Genomic DNA, 17,761 nt, shown 5'->3' with positions numbered 1-17,761 from the left:
TTTTGTCTCAATACTTCAGTTGGTAAATTTTCTTCTAATTCTTTATGCCTACTTGCAGTTAAATGTTTTCACTTAATTATTAATTTCAGATACATATTTTTACATATAGAATCTCTTTTTGATTTTTTATTGTATTCCTTTTACTGTAAATCATTCAATCTTACCTTTTAGCTGTTTGAACATATTAAACATAGTAATTTAAAAATCTCTATGGGTAACTCCGGTATAAGTAATGGTTTGTTTCTATTGTGTGCTCTTTCCTCTTGGTTTTCTATCATGTTGTTTCATTTACCTCGAAACATGAATGTGTTTATGATGAATGAAAGTCACTGAATAGTTAAAAAATCATAGAGATATTTTGAAGCTGGAAGAATGTTCTTTTCATCCAGACAAGATTTATTTTGTTTCTGCCGTGCAACTGTGGACACTAGCAACTCTCATTTACTTTAATTCAATCCAGGATTAAGAATACTGAAGTATGACATTAACTCTGTCTGCTTCCAGTTCATACTTACTTCTTCTCTGTAGCTCTTTTCTTAAATTTTTTTAAAAAATTTATTTCAATAGTACTTGGAGTATAAATGGTTTTTTGTTACATGGATGAATTATATAGTGGTGAATTCTGAGATTTTAGTGCATCCATTATGCAAGTAGTGTAAATTGTATCTAATATGTAGTTTTTTAAATCCCTAGCTCCTCTTCCATCCTCTCCTTTCTGAGTCTCTAAAGTCTATTATATCAGTTGTATGCCTTTGTGTACTCATAGCTTAGCTCCCACTTATAAGTGAGAGCATATGGTTTTTGGTTTTCCCTGTAGCTCTTTAGAATCCCAAACTGTAGCCTAAGGGAAAGGTTTCCCAGGTACTCTCCTTATTGCACTCCAAAGTATGATTTTTATCTCCCTAACTCTATGAGTCTAGCAAATGCTTTGCTTAACTTTTCAGCACCACAAATGCCTTTTCTGAATCTGACAGACGCACGTCGGAAATGTGCTCCCAAATGCCTAGCTAATCTCTCTCTATATAACTTCTCCAAATCTTTGCCAATAGCTATAGGTCTTAACTGCCTTGTTTGGTCTTTAGAGCTTTGTGACATATGTGTTTTTTTTTTGTTTTTGTTTTTTTTTTTTTTTTTTTTTTTTTTGAGACGGAGTCTCGCTCTGTCCACCAGGCTGGAGTGCGGTGGCGCTATCTCGGCTCACTGCAAGCTCCGCCTCCCGGGTTCCCGCCATTCTCCTGCCTCAGCCTCCTGAGTAGCTGGGACTACAGGCGCCTGCCATGGCGCCCGGCTAACTCTTTTTTGTATTTTTAGTAGAGACGGGGTTTCACCGTGGTCTCTATCTCCTGACCTTGTGATCCGCCCGCCTCGGCCTCCCAAAGTGCTGGGATTACAGGCGTGAGCCACCGCGCCCTGCCGACACATGTGTTTTTATAGTTTATCCTGCTTTTCCAGTTTTTTCTTTTTTGTTGTTGAAATAATTGTTCTGATGACCAATTGTCTATTTTGCTGCTGTAAGACTTCTACAGCTGTTATCTTCTTTCACATTTCAGTTTCTTTATGTGCTTTATTTTGCATGAATTCCTAGGCTCCATTTTCTAATTCATACATTGGCAAATGATGAATGTGATATGATGATGATGGCCTCTGTTGCAGCCATATGCATTTTTAAAGAAAATTTTATTGGAACACAGTCATGCTCTCTTGTTTACATATTATCTATGACTTCTTTTGTATTACAGTGGCAAAGTTGAGTAATTGTGGAAGAGACCTTATGGCCTACAAAGGCTAGTTGAGTAATTGTGGAAGAGACCTTATGGCCTACAAAGGCTAAAATATTTACTATCTTGTTCATTATGAAAAAGTTTGCTGACTCTTATTCAGATTTATTTTTTCTTTATTCTTTAACTTTCTGAAGTTTGTCAATTGATTTAAAAATTTTAATGACTTTTCCTTTCTAAATTATATATTTTTATATCTAACATTATTGTGCCATTTCTGTATTTTTTGCCTTAACCAAATAATATGTTTTAATTGAGTCAGTGAAAAAAGAACTCACTGAAAGTAGAAGTGGAAAGCTAAGCTATAAGCTACTATATTATATAAGCTTCTCAACCTATAATTGTTTTTCCATTAGATCTAGAACAATGGAAGTGACAACAAGATTGACATGGAATGATGAAAATCATCTGCGCAAGCTGCTTGGAAATGTTTCTTTGAGTCTTCTCTATAAGTCTAGTGTTCATGGAGGTAGCATTGAAGATATGGTTCAAAGATGCAGCCATCAGGGATATACTATAACAATGACTTACATTAATGAAAATATGATTGTAGCCTTTGTGCTTGGAAATTATACTAATTTATGTGAAAGTTCGACAGAGCCAAATGATTCCCTGTGGTTTTCACTTCAAAAGAAAAATGACACCACTGAAATAGAAACATTACTCTTAAATACAGCACCAAAAATTATTGATAAACAACTGGTGTGTCATTTATCGAAAAAGAATATTTTCATTATATGTCCAGATAATAAAATTTATCTAGATAAAATGATGACAAAAAACTTGAAACTAAGGTTTTATGGCCACCTTCAATTTTTGGAGTGCGAAGTTTTTCGAGTTGAAGGTACGTAAAATTAGATAGTCCTACATCTCACATTATGATTCTAATCTTTGTGTTCGGTAGGTAATAATTGATCTACAAGAGCGAGGAAAGTGAGAGGAACAATTAGATTCGTGCCAATTTATACTCTTTGATAAATTCTGAAATGAAATGTGGGGAACATAAAGATTATGAGGTTTTTATCCAGAACGTATAGGCTGCTTTGAGAAGAGCAAGTTGAGAAATATATGAACAGAGATAGAGATGACAAAGGAGTTGGAGATGTGCAGAGAGAGAGAGAGATCTTATCATCAGAGCTGGTCTGTTTTGATATATGACCCAAAGATCAGACCCTTATAACATATGACCCTTAGAACTTCTAGGTGTAATTATGTGAGAGCTTCCAGAGCAAGTTAATGTGCAGAGAGGATAATTTTTTCTCCTCTTCCTCTCATTATGTTGCCAGCCCTGACTCCTAATTGAGCAGCTCAGCCCTGGGTTATGCAAGCAAACTCAATGTCTTATTTCAAAAGTAGACTTGGCCATATTTAACCAGACAATTTTAAAAAACTTATTATGCTATGTTTATTTCCTATAGGAACTGAGTATAACCTAGGCTGCACAAAGAGGATATTGAAAGCCAGAGAGTAAGTTGGATTCTTGGGCTATCTATTAATGATTTTATTTAGACCACTTGTATAAAGAATGCTGACAAATAAGTAGTAAAGATAAAAATCATGCCACTGGAATGATTAAAAAAAAAGAGTTATAATGTTTTTGGCATAAAATAACAAAACCACTACCAACTATGAAACTTTAAATATCCACCTGATGGCATTGACCAGTTTGACTTCATTTCCACTTCAGATCAAAATTTTCCAGGTAGAGTCTGGCTAACCATTTCAGATAATTTCTCTGAATCTTTTCCTTGAGAAACAGCTTTTGAGAATCCTTAGTAAATGTCAAAAACAAACTCTCTTTTTAAATTTATAGATAGCTACATTGCATATATTTTATTTTGATTTCTCCTTAATGTATTTTTAGTGAAAATAATAATTTATCTTCAATGTTACTGATATTTCTCATTACATTCATGTGATCTAAGACTAATAGTTGAAAAATTGTTTGGTTGCTGGTTAATATTTAACTTTAGTCAGATGTAAAATAATGCATTTTCTTTAAGCACAAAATGTATAACTTTAGATATTTCCAATCATATTATAGAAGATCCAATTATCAATATAATAATTAAATATTGAAAAAATACCCTTCTCAGGAAGAGAAAGAAGCTCTAGGTGACTTGTAGTGTTATTTATGGTATTCTTTATTGGCTGTTCTTATGCTGTATTTAACCACTATATTTTAACAGGCACAGAAATAGGCTTCTAGCAGACATCAGAGGCTACAAGCCGTATGCAGACTTGGTTTCAGAAATTCGTATTCTTTTGGTGGGTCCAGTTGGGTCTGGAAAGTCCAGTTTTTTCAATTCAGTCAAGTCTGTTTTTCATGGCCATGTGACTGGCCAAGCCATAGTCGGATCTGATACCACCAGCATTACTGAACGGGTAAGTTATTTCCCTGAGGATTTTATTTTATAGATTACAATTACTATATTGTTTATGTCTTTGCCTTTTTCTCTCAGGGCAATCCTAACATACAATTAAATGCTAAATCAAATGGAAAATAAAAGTAAAATTTTAATCAGAATCACCTCCATTGTGCTATATTATACAGAGAAGCTTTCAAATTTTATGGAAGGAAGAAGCAGTTACATAAAGAATACTTTTTAGTATTTGTGTAAAATACAACAAAAATTAAAAAACCCTATGGAAGTATTTGGCCATTATATTTGATGTTCATTTTACTCACGTACCACATGATTTTACCTGGTTTAAAATGTTTTTCTTTTTTGTAGTAAAATAATGAGAATTATGTAAGATAATTTTTTTTTTATTACATAAGACCATTTTCTAAGACATGGTCATGAAAAGCAAAATAGTATTTCACTTTGGTGGGTCAACTTTGAAGGAGAACTTGAAGTGTAAATCTATGCTCTTACAAAAACTATCTTATTTACAAAAAGATATACATAAGGAAATAAATAGTAATATAGATTTCTTACTTGTCGCTCTAAAGAACTACAAATTATGATGCAACACTTGTCTAGAAAATTCTTTCTGGTTTATGCTTTTCAATGTTATCATGCACATGCTATCAAACAAAAAAATAAGAATGGGAAATAATAGAAAATTTTAGAATCAGGATTTTTAAATGATTACCACAAATTAATATTGTCACTTGTTAGGTGACAATATTATGCTGTGTATTATCAATATGCTGTGTATTATCAATGCAAAATTTAGCATAATATAAGACTGCATAATAAGACAGTAATGGTTGATTTTTAGCTTTTGTGTTACACTCAATAACTGAAAGAATTTTCTAGGACTTTCAAGAATTACATCTTATTTCTTGATGTTGGCCAGATACTATGCTCTGGAGTGGCTTTATTTTAATGTATCAGTGTAGTCTCAGAAGCCATGGCAAGGTACAATAACACAAATTAAATTAATCAAGCATTTATTGAAATGTGTCTGTTTGCTAAATATTTATTCAGAAATAGAGACCTAAATACAAATTGGTCCTGTTGCCCAGAGATCTCAGAGACCAATGCAGATAATAAATATGTATCATTCATTGTGATATATACTATAATAGAGGTACTACTCAAGATGAAATTTCTCTTTCTTCCTTTTAAGTTTTAAATTCCAAAGGTCTTATTTTAAGAGAAGCTGTAGACACTGAATTCCAATGAAATGCAAATGTTATTTAAATTGAAGAAATGTAGGGCAGACTTTTATGAGGGAAATAGAATATTTTATTGCTTAAAGACCCTTTCCTTTGAATAATTGAAGTTATAAAGCAAGCAAATCAATGGGTAAGGAAACTATGAAGATGCATATTGGTGTTCCTGAAATTTTACCATGTACTTTAACTCTAGTGCTTAGTGTAATTTCTTTCATGTTGAGGCACTGGTAAGTCCTATTCTCCTAGATAACAATCTTCAGTGGGATTATGCCTATGTGTTTCATGGCCCAGTGAGACCTTTTGACTTTATTACAGACCACAATAGGTCATAGAGGGTTCTCTCCCTTCTGGTTTGAGTGATATTACACCCTTGCCAGAACCACAGATGGAAAAATTGTAATTAAAGTGTCTCTGAGAAATCCTTTCCTTTGCAATTCTTCCTAAATCTTCCATTTTTTTGTGTGTATGTTGAAAGTATATCTGACCAACAAATAAAATCCTTTCAGAATTCTAAAAAATATCCTTGCCATAATATTGAATGTGTTTATCTAGGAAAGAAAGTTCTGTTGTGCTTCTCAAAGTGAGATTTGTGGACCCCTTGGGTTCCCAGATACATTTTAAGGGTATCTCTGAGTTCAAAACTATTTTTGGAATTATTCTAAGTTTTTTTTGTCTTTCCTAGTGTCTTGACTCTTGAATTAATTATACAACATAGTTTTACCTATTGGCACATTAATATGAATCAAACGGTGGCACCAAACACTACTACTAGTCACTGTATTTCTCCCAATTACTGCACTTACAGGAAAAAAATGCCAGTTTTACTCCTTGATGAATAGTAACAGTTACTGGTTTTATTTAAACTCTACTTTGGAATACACATCATTTTGATATTCAGTATGATAACATGGGAAGTGCTCATAAAGTACTTCTAATGCATATTGAAAATTAGCAGTTGTCTTTAGAAAAAGCACTGGAGCAACTGAGTTGTTAACTGAACTTTTTTTTTATGTGACATCACTTTTACTGGACAGAACAGACTTACTTATTCATACTTGGATATTTGGCAGATATCTTAATGAAAATGCTCAAAGCGACCTTGCTAATCAAAGACAAAAGCAAAAACTGACAGTGTCTGTTGCCAATAACAAAATTTGAGCTTTTGAGAAAAATCAAAGTTAGAGAAACTTGTATCCACTATTCTGAGCCTGACAGCTTTTCAACGCTTATCCAATGAGATTAATGGTGGTATTAACAAATATGATGTTTTAATATTGTATGATGAAATGTGTCACCATTAGGAAGATCTGGATAACCCAGTGAACCAATGTTTTAAAATGTGCAATAAATTAGGTTAAAAAATCATGCACGAGTAAAAGATATATTCAAAGTATAAGACGAACCAATGGATTTAATGTGGCGGCATATAAAAATGTCACAGATTCCACTTGCAACTAACCTTTAAGAAGTTATTACTTGTTGAGCTTTGCTATATTATGTTGAGGAATATTCACAATTACCTGAAAGCTATACAGTGAAATATTACCTCCTTTTCATAGTATACAGGTGTGAGAGGCCATATTTTCTTCACATACATCAATTGAAACAACATTTCAAGAGACTGAATCAGAGCCACATATGAGATTACAGTTATATTCTTTAATCCAGACTTTAAAGGGAATTGTAATAATAAACCAATGACACTGTTTTATGTAAATTTTTTAAAATGCTTTTTAAGTAAAAAATGTTATTTGATAAACATTTGACAGGTTTGTAATTGAATTTTTAATGATTAAAACAACATTTAAGAGGAGGAGGGGCAGAGCAAGATGGTCACATAGGTCTCTCCAGCAATCATTCCTCCACTGAAACATCAATTTGAATAACTACTAACACACAAAAATGTCACCTCAGGAAATCAGGTGAAAGATTACAGTACCAGTTCTAGCACAATAATAACAAAAGATACATTGAAGAGGGTAGGAAAAACAGTTTTACGTCATCTGCATCACCCCCCCTCAATCCCAGGCAGCATAGTGTGGAGAGAACTGTCATCTGCTTGGGGGAAAAGAGGGAGTTGAGCACAGGACTTTGCCTGGACTCCAATATCAGGCCTACTACAGTAAAATTGAGCACTGGATAGAACCTCATGGCCCCAGACTTTAGGCTGTTATTTGACAGTTGAGCCTCTAGCCCCATGCTGGTGCCAAAGTAAGACCATGTGGCCCTACGCTTCAAGCTTGCATGGTGGACTCAGTCCCTGGACCCCACCATGGATGGATTATTAGTGGCCCAACCTCTGAACAGCACTTAATGACAGGGATGCCACAGTGGCCCTGAGCTTTAGGCATGCCTCAGTGCTGCACCAGTCACAGTGGTCCCAGGCTTTGGGACTATGCAAGGCAGTGTGCCCAGAATTTTTGGATAGGCTGATTGTTGAAGGACTTTTCCAGACAAAGGCAACCTGCAAAGATTGGAATAAGTACCTACTTCCAGAGATGTTTATACATTGACACATAGTCACAAGAGTCAAGAACAATCAGGGTAATATGACATCATTAAAGAGATCAAATAATGTGCCAGTGACCAATCCTAAAGAAATGGAGATGTATGAACCACCTGAAGAATTCAAAATAATTATTTTAACGAAGCACAGTAAACTTCAAGAAAATACAGAGAAACAATTTAACAAAATGAGAAAAATGATGAGTGATCAGAATAAGAAATTTAATAGAAAGGTTGTAATAATTATAAAAAATCAAACAATTTTCAGAGATAAAAAATACAGTGGGTGAAATGAGAAATGAAATAGAGACCATCAACAGCAGAATTGATCAAGTAAGAGTCTGTGAACTTAAAGGTAGGTTATTTGAAAATATAGATAGAGGAGAAAAAAATCAAAATGGAAAGGAATGAAGAAAGCTTATGGGATTTATGGAACAGCATCAAAAGAACAAATATTCAAGTTATAGGAGCTAAAAAAGACAAGAAATTAAAAGTAATAGATATCTTAAGTAAATAAATAGTAGCAAAAAACTTTTCAAACCTGGAGGATGATGTAAATATCCAGGTAAAGCTGAGAGAAAAGTCCCCAGTCAGATTTAATCCAAAGAAGATTAACCCAAGACATATTAAAATCAAACTGTAAAATATCAAAGACAAAGAGAGGATTCTGAAAACAGGAAGATAAAAAAAGCAAATAACATATTAGACAGTTTTAATATGACTAGCAGCAGATTTGTCAGCAGAAACTGTACAGGCCAAGAGAGAGTGGGATGAAATATTCAAAGCTCTGAAAGAAAAAACAAACACACACATCCATTGCGAATATTATACCAAGTAAAGCTGTCCTTCAGAAATAAATGATAGATAAAAATTTTCCTGGATGAACAAAAGCTGAGCGAGTTCATTACAATTAGACCTGTCTTACAAGAATGCTAAAGCAAGTTTTTCAAGATGAAAGAAAAGGATGCTAATAAGTAATATAAAAATATCTGAAAGTATAAAACTCACTGGTAAAACTATATGGTAAAATTCAGAATACTCATACTATAATGATGGTGTGTAAATCACCTATATCTTCAATATGAAGTTTAAAAGACAAAACTACTAAAATAATAATAGCTATAATGTTTTGTTAAAGGATATGCAACATGGAAAGATGTAAATTCTGGCATCAAAGATGCAAACTGTGGGGAGGAGTGGAGCAAAAATCTGGAGTGTTTTTTTTTTTTTCTATCTAAGTGGAGCTGTTATTAACTTAATATAACCAGTTATAAATTTTCTTTTGTAAGCATGATGATTAACCACAAAACAAATACTGATAGTAGATACATAAAATATAAAAAGCAAGGAGTCAAAACATACTATTTTATATATATATGTGTGTGTGTGTATATATATATACACACATGCGTGTTTTACATGATAAATTACATATAATTTTCCATTTTAATTAAAAAAGAAACATGAAAAATTTTTCAGTTTTAATTTCCAACATTTTAAATATTCATAGATATAACCCACATAAATAACAGATCTTTGGGATTCTCAGTAACTTTTAAGAGTCTAAAGGGGTCCTGAGACCAAACTGTTTGCAGACCATGGTGTTCAAATATTAACCAATCTCTTTTCTTCTTATTATCCTGTTTTGAATGTTGGATGATGGATGAAACTTTACACTTAATATATATATTTTTTAACAGTATAGGATCTATTCTGTTAAAGATGGAAAAAATGGAAAATCTCTGCCATTTATGTTGTGTGACACCATGGGTCTAGATGGGGCAGAGGGAGCAGGACTGTGCATGGATGACATTCCCTACATCTTAAAAGGTTGTATACCAGACAGATATCAGGTAAGATTTCTTCAATATCCAAAACATTTCAAATCATTTTCTTCAATATTTTTCATTGAATTTTTAACCTCATAAGGCAATTTCAACTGCCATAATGTGGTTTCAACATCAATCAACACTATTCTACTTTAAATGAATAAGAATTCATATAAAAAAAGTAGAGTGACTACTGTTCTTTTCTGTAACATTGAAAAATAAAGCCAAAAGGCAGGATTTTATGTATTCACATTCTAGTAAAAGATCAAGGAGATAGTGTGCTTTTATCACTCTTTACAATAATGTAAACTAATAATAGTCACTTAATCCCTTGCACTTTTTCGGTTACATAGACAAAATGTTGGAACAAGTAACCACTTTGTATTGAAATGTGATTTTATACTGTAAATGCTTAGATTTCACTACTAAATACCTAGATTCAAAATTCGGCTTTGCTACTAGCAGATGTGTACCCATAAGTAAGTTACACACTTCTCTCTCAGTTTTTTTTTTTTTTAGGTGTGCAATGTTGGTATTAATGGTGTCCATCTCATAGGTGGCTAAGAAGATTAAATGAGATGATATAGTCTAAGTTCTCAAAAAAGCCAACAATGATTGTTACCTTTCTTTCAGGTGTTGGGTATCAGCGTCAATTTCTAAAGAAGACTCTCTTTTGCCTCCCAATTTTGCTGAATTGGAAACCTTACCTATGTATTCATTTATTCATTCAAAAACCATTTATTATAAACCATATTTGTGCCAAACTCTAAGCCAGTTACTGAAAACACATAGTTCAATAACAACACAATCCTTATCCTCCAGGAGTTCATAATGCAGTCAGGGAAAAGGAGACACACAGATAAAGAGAGCGGGGATACAGCGAAGACATTGGAGAAATCAGGAGCATACCAACACCCTAATTTTTCACAGCAGGGAACCAGTCAATTCAGTCCAACATTGAAATATATATCTTAGTAACTACATGTTTCCAAACTGTTGTTTCATAATCTATTTCCTTAATCTTAGAAAGATTATTGTCTTGTGGTAAGAAGATATTAACTTCAAAGTTGGTATTTCTTTTATTTCACTTTAGTTTGTTTTTCTTCTATAAAATCAAAATAAATTACAGTCTTTTAATTTAAATAGCATTTGCAACATATTTTTCTTTGTTTTATTCTCTCTATCCAGTTCATTTAAGCATGCAAAATGCTTAGAAAGGAGTTTTAAGTTGTATTTAACAAATGTTAATGGTGTTTATTTCAGGATAGTAGGATTTGATGTTAGCTTTCCCAAAATATTCTTTATACTTTCCTGCAATACTTACAATGGATGATTATCATTTTTGCCACAGCAATAAAGTGGTTTTTTTTTTGCTGTGAGAGAGATATAATGGCATAATGCTCACAGTGGGAAGGGAGTAAAGAGGTGGGTGCTACTAATTTGGGGAAAGAATTGCTGGGGAGGAGGGAGATAAGTAGTTACAGTATTAGAAGCATTAATTGTCTCTTTAAGGATTAAACAGAAACTCTCTGAATTCTGAATGTTACCTTATGTTTTTATAACAGTTTAATCCTCGTAAACCAATTACACCTGAGCATTCTACTTTTATCACCTCTCCATCTCTGAAGGACAGGATTCACTGTGTGGCTTATGTCTTAGACATCAACTCTATTGACAATCTCTCCTCTAAAATGTTGGCAAAATTCAAGCAAGTTCACAAAGAAGTATTAAACTGTGGTGAGTCTCATCGTACTTATCCAAAAATATTTACTTTGATATAATTATAGATTTGCCAGAAGTTGCAAAGAGATTACAGAGATTTCCCATGTACCTTTCATCCAATTTCCCTGGAGTGGTGGCCATCACAGGTAGAGATCATTCACAGGCATGACTGAAGAAAGACCCCAAATCCTAATTTTCAGTCTTTAAAGAATAGACTAGCCATCCTTTTTTTCTTTTTTCGTGTGCGATTTTCCTGAGGCGTTAGATAGGGAAGTCACCTCTTCACATTATGTGGCTGTACCAGGAAGACTGAATCCAGGAAACTGGTTGCTAACAATGTGTGTTTATAGTTCTATGTCATCTTATCACATGTGTAAGTTTATGTACCCATCTCTGCAACCAACTGTTACATCACTTCATAGATTTCCCCCATGGCACCCACTATTTCTCCACCATCCTTAACTCTTGGCAACCACTAATATTTTCTTCATTTCCATAATTTTGTCATTTTGTGAATGTTATACAAATGGAATCATACAGTATGTCACCTTTAGAGACTGGATTTTTTGACTCAGCCTTGGATGGATTTCTTGACATCCATCCAAGATTTTGTATGTATTTATTGTTCATTAAAAAATTATATAGTATTCCATGGTATAGATATCCCACAGTTTAACCATGCTCTATCAAAAAAAAAAATTCCAGTTTTTAGCTACTGCAAATAAAACTCCTATGAATATTACTGTTCAGGTTTTTTGTGGACATGTTTTCATTCCTCTGGGATAAGTCTCCAAAAATGTAATGCTGGGTCATATAGTAACTGTATGTTTAACTTTGAAAGAGATCACCAAGCTACATTCTAGAGGGACTGTACCATTTTACAATCCCACCAGCAATACATGAGAGATCTGATTTTTCTGCATTCTTGGTAGTATTTGCTATTGTTGCTATTAGAAAATTGTTAACTATTCTAATAGATGTATACTGATATTTCATCAGGTTCTTAATTTGCATTGCTTAATGACTAATGACATTGAATATCTTCTCATGTGCTTATTTGCCTTCTGTATAGCTTGTTCAATGAAATGTCTCCTCACGTCTTTTGACTATTTTCTGATTGGATTATTTGTGCTTTTTAGAACTTGAATTTTGAAAGATCTGTAAATCCTAAATATGAGTCAATTATAAGATATATCATTTGCAAATAGTTTCTCTCAGTCTGCAGTTGTCTTACTATTATGACGATTTCTAGCCCTGCCATATCTCATCTCTCTTTTTGGAACTCTGGGACGTGAATTCTAGATATTTTGTTATAGTCTCACTGTATATTTATTTATTTATTTATTTTTATATCTATTTGCTCTTTATTTTTCAGAGTGGGTAATTTCTATTGTTATATCTTTAAATTCATTTGTTCATTACTTTGTCCTCTCCATTCTGCTTTTGAGCATATCTATTGTTTGTCCTATCTTGGGTATAATATTCTTTTAGTTCTAAAATTTCTATTTGATTCTTTTTCGTATCTTCTATTTCTTTGCTGAGACATTCCACTTCCTGCATTTGCTTCAAGCATGTTCCTACTTGGTTCTTAAGCATTTTTATGATGGTTGCTTAAAATCCTTACCAAATAATTCTAACATCTTTATCATCTAATTAGGGTCAGGATCTTCTGATTAGCTTTTCTTTTTCAAGTTGACAATTTCCTGGGTTTTGATGTGACAAATGATCTTTAATTGTGTCTTTGATATTTTAAGTATTTTATTCTGTGACTCTGGATCTTACATTTTGTGTTTTCACAGACATATTCTGATACTGGTAGGATGGAAAGTATAGGTTTTCCATGAGGCCTTGTTTGACATCCCTAGAGAAAGGGCACTTTCTTACTGCGCTCCATATAGGATCCTCTGATATCACAGGGGCTAGAAGCCTCCTTGCATCTAAGGTTAATGAAGGGTAAAGTTCTAGCTTCTCATTTGTTCTCCTCTCACACTGCCAGAGAGGGAGAAGAGCACCTCATTGCCGCTGATTTGGTGGAAGTCTAGGATCCCCAAGTAGCCTCCCTTGACACCATCAAGACAGACCTTGTTAGTGCAGGTATAAATGTGCTGGCTCCCTACATTTTTTTTTTCTTGTCTGATACTACCTTGGCTAAGGACGAAGGTTGGGAAAGGGAAGGACATATCCATGGATAGGGCTAAGTGATTTCTGTGGTGTTTGGCTCAGGTAGTGTGGCTATTTTCTGAAAGTTTTCTGTCTTGCTACACTGCCCTTTTTCTTATGCTTTGACTAGATGGAACAGGTTTTACTTTACTTTTTTTTTCTTGTTGCTGGCTCTAATTGGCATTTTTCAATGGTGAGTGTCTCTAAAAGCCAATCTGGGACATATGAAGTAAAAAGAAAACCTAGAGAACTCATCTGTGTATTGTTTCTTGGATCTCAAGGTTTCTGGCCAAATCGCATCCTCTGCACTTTTCAATCTTTATGTTTGATTTATGTATAATGTCCAGAGATTTTAGCCATATTTAGTGTAAAGAAGAGGGAAAAGTGTGTCTACTCCATTTGATTCAGAACTGGAAGTACTCTCACTGAAGTTTGAAAATATTTTCATATAAAGAATTGTTGGGGCATTTATACTCCAAAGCCTCATCGCTTACTTTATCAGTATAAAGATCACATATTTAGGTTCCGAAAAGTGCTATGCAGTTTAATGTATAGAGCATGGTCTTGGGTAAGTGAACCACGTTTTTAAATAGTAGTAAACTTTGACCTTGAGGAAGGTAACTTAATTTCACTGAACTTTAGTCTTCTGTTATAAAATGGGGATAAGTTTTGCATCTGAACTTAACAAACCATCTAACAAATGTCTGAGTAGTGAACATTAGATATACACAATGTAAATATATAAGCTTATATAATCACTTAATAGCTTTAAAATGATGGAGGGTTTGGGGTAAAAGAGAAATGCTAAGTTTTAAAATGAGTTTTCAAGGACGTATGGCAACACATTATGCTTGGCATGCTGGATGGCAATGCTTAATGCAACTAACTGTGCTGACTTAGGACCTCTAAAAGGACATTGTATTAATTTTGAAAGAGAAGAATTACATTGTAACAGAGGTTGAAAAAAATTATAGGTATCAATTGAGAACTGCCCTCTACCAGAACCTAGGTATTAATTGGCCAACTTTGCTAGTTATTCCTCTAAAACCTGAATGATGAGAGGGTAGTAAAAGAAATCATTTAGTAATGGAAAAAAGAAACACAAGATTTCGGTAGGAAGAAGGTACTAAAAGCTCTGTTAAGAGTTCTGGGAGTTTTCTTGACAGGCATTTGAAATTAATCTTATATTTTCCTCATAAGCAGTTGTTAGCATAGTAGAATTTTGATTCGTTTAGAAGTCAAGTGTGATTTACTAATTCAATCCCTGTGGTTTGAGGGAGAAAGGCATAGGTCCTTACTAGAACTGTGAAATCAGTACAGTTTGCTCTCATAAATGCTCATACGCAACCCTCCTCACTCCCTCTTTTTCTTGTGGTTCTTTTTAGTCCCCAAAGTCCCGCAACCCCTTTTTTCCCCTTGGCCAATTTAAAACAAACTAGTTGAATGGAATAGTAGATAATTGCAATTTAGTATGAATTTAGTTGCATTGAAAAATGCTGTTTCATGTTGGAAAAAAAGACCAAAGATAATTTCTCTGCTAGAAAAGCTTCAGGCTCCATATTGAGATGTATTAGGGATATTTCATTCTTCAGCTCTCAAAATCACATCACCCTATAGAGTTGCTTTCACATATATTTAATAACTTGTTGACACATTGCTATTTATGATATAAAATAACTGATTTATCTATTTGATATAGGTGTAGCACATGTAGCCTTGCTTACTAAAGTGGATGATTGCAGTGAGGTTCTTCAAGACAACTTTTTAAACCTGAGTAGATCTATGACTTCTCAAAGGCAGGTAAAGAATGCTGATTATAACCAGATATTATTGTGATAGTATCACAATCATACTTGTGTGTGTGTGTGTGTGTGTGTGTCTGTATGTGTATATATGCTCACACAACGTATTTGCAGGGAAATAAAGAATGGAATCAATTGCTTGATTAATTCAAATTTATATCACACTTAGAACTGCAATGATCTCAATTATTAGTATGTTCCCAAGATAACTTATTAAGCCATTGCTTTTTGGGATTCTTTCTTAAATTGTATTTAAAATTGGTCAAATTTCAAATATTAAATACAAGATTTACATTTTTTAAATATACTTTCCACAGGTCATGAATGTCAATAAAATGCTAGGCATTCCTATTTCCAGTATTTTGATGGTTGGAAATTATGCTTCAGATTTGGAACTGGACCCCATGAATGATATTCTGGTCCTCTCTGCACTGAGGCAGATGCTGCGGGCTGCAGATGATTTCTTAGAAGATTTGCCTCTTGAGGAAACTGGTAATCTGGTCCTTTTCTCCCCCTCTCATAAATCACTGGTGCCTTTTGAAAAATCTTAAGTTATACATCAGTTATTAGATGACTGGGGCCCATCTGCATGCCCTGAAAGTGGCATTAGTCCTGAAAGTTGCATTAGGATATGTGCTTAATTTCCACTCTTTTTTGTTTCATTTTCAGGTGCAATTGAGAGAGTGTTACAGCCCTGCATTTGATATAAGTTGCCTTGATTCTGACATTTGGCCCAGCCTGTATTGGTGTGCCTCAATGAGAGTCAATCTCTATTGACAGCCTCCTTCAGATTTTGCTTTTGTTCATTTTGCCTTCTGTCCTTGGAACGGTGGTATCTCAAGTTCAAAGGCCAAACCTGAGAAGCAGTGGGCTAAGATAGGTCCTACCACAAACCACCCCTCCATATTTCTGTACCATTTACAATTCAGTTTTCGGTGACACCTTCTTAAACCACTCCAGGAAAAATGAGATATTCTCTTATTTATTCTTCTATAGCACTCTATATAGAGCTATGTGAGTACTAATCACATTGAATAATAGTTATAAAATGATTGTGTAGACATCTGCTTTCTTAAATAGATTGTGAGTTCTTTGAGAAACAGTGTGGATTTTACTTATCTATGTATTCACAGAACTTAGCACAGTGCCTGGTAATGAGCAAGCATACTTACCATTACTTTTCCCTCCCACCCTCTCCAACATCACATTCACTTTAAATTTTTCTCTACATAGAAAGGAAAACTAGCCTGGGCAATATGATGAAACCCTATCTCCACTACAAAAAAAAAAAAAAAAAAAAAAAAAAAGAACAAAACAAAACCCACAAAAATTAGCTGGGTATGATGGCACGTGCCTGTAGTCCCAGTTACTCAGGATGATTGATTTAGCCTTGGAGGTGGAGCCTACAGTGAGCTGAGATTGTGCCACTGCATTCTAGCCTGGGAGAAAGAACAAGATCCTGACTCAAAAAAACAAAAGAAAACAAAACAAACAAACAAAAAACAGAAAGGAAGACTGAAAGAGAATGAAAAGCTGGGGAGAGGAAATAAAAATAAAGAAGGAAGAGTGTTTCATTTATATCTGAATGAAAATATGAATTACTGTAAGTAATTGAATTAATAAAAATGAGCCAACATTTTTTAACAATTTACATTTTATTTCTATAAAAAAAATAAATATTCCTCTTCTAACAAACCCATGCCTTATTTTCATTAATTGAATTCCAAATCATCCTAGCCATGTGTCCTTCAATTTAGGTTACTGGTGCAAATCAGTAAGAAGGTTCTTATACTCATGCTCCAAATAATTCTGAAGTCCTCTTAGTAGCTGTGAAAGCTAATACTATTAAGAAAGAAAAACAAAGTTCGCAAAAGACAGCTTTCATGTTTTTTTTCTTCCTTAAAGACTTCTTAATTCTCTCCTCCAAATTCTTAGTCTTCTTCAAAATAATATGCGTTGGTTCAATAGTTATCCACATTCTGACAGTCTAATTTAGTTTTAATAAGAATTATACTCATCTTTTGGGTAGTCATAGATATTAAGAAAGCAAGAGTTTCTTATGTCCAGTTGTGGAATATTTTCTAAAGCCAAGCTGCAAGTGAAGTTGTGCTCAAGTGAATGAATGTTCAGGAGACACAATTCAGTGGAAGAGAGTAACTCTTTAAAAAAGACCTAGGAATAGGAGAACCATGGAAATTGAGGAGTAGGCCTACAAGTAGATATTGGGAACAAAATTAGAGAGACAACCAGAAAAAGTCATTTTAGGCTCATCAGTGTTGTGCCTGTTGCAGAGTAACCTACCAATACACCAAAACAGCAGGTGTTGCAGTAGAGAAA

General features: G+C 33.8%; 1 protein-coding gene across 1 annotated transcript in view; it reads left to right on the top strand.

The window, feature by feature from the left end:
* IFI44L (interferon induced protein 44 like) overlaps positions 1 to 16,702 on the top strand; it is a 25,090-nt gene extending 8,388 nt beyond the window's left edge. Inside the window, exons 2-9 of the mRNA XM_023208899.1 lie at positions 2,135 to 2,622; positions 3,197 to 3,245; positions 3,968 to 4,163; positions 9,612 to 9,764; positions 11,306 to 11,477; positions 15,322 to 15,422; positions 15,742 to 15,916; positions 16,094 to 16,702. Of these exons, the coding sequence (XP_023064667.1) occupies positions 2,145 to 2,622; positions 3,197 to 3,245; positions 3,968 to 4,163; positions 9,612 to 9,764; positions 11,306 to 11,477; positions 15,322 to 15,422; positions 15,742 to 15,916; positions 16,094 to 16,128 (1,359 nt within the window). The 5' untranslated portion in view covers positions 2,135 to 2,144 and the 3' untranslated portion in view covers positions 16,129 to 16,702. The remainder of the gene's footprint in view (positions 1 to 2,134; positions 2,623 to 3,196; positions 3,246 to 3,967; positions 4,164 to 9,611; positions 9,765 to 11,305; positions 11,478 to 15,321; positions 15,423 to 15,741; positions 15,917 to 16,093) is intronic.
* The last annotated feature ends 1,059 nt before the right edge of the window (positions 16,703 to 17,761 follow it).

This window comes from Piliocolobus tephrosceles, chromosome 1, assembly GCF_002776525.5.
Source record: "Piliocolobus tephrosceles isolate RC106 chromosome 1, ASM277652v3, whole genome shotgun sequence".
NCBI classification, from domain to species: Eukaryota; Metazoa; Chordata; class Mammalia; order Primates; family Cercopithecidae; genus Piliocolobus; species Piliocolobus tephrosceles.
The sequence above is the reverse complement of the archived record's forward strand: the minus strand, read 5'-3'. Positions and strand labels throughout refer to the sequence as shown.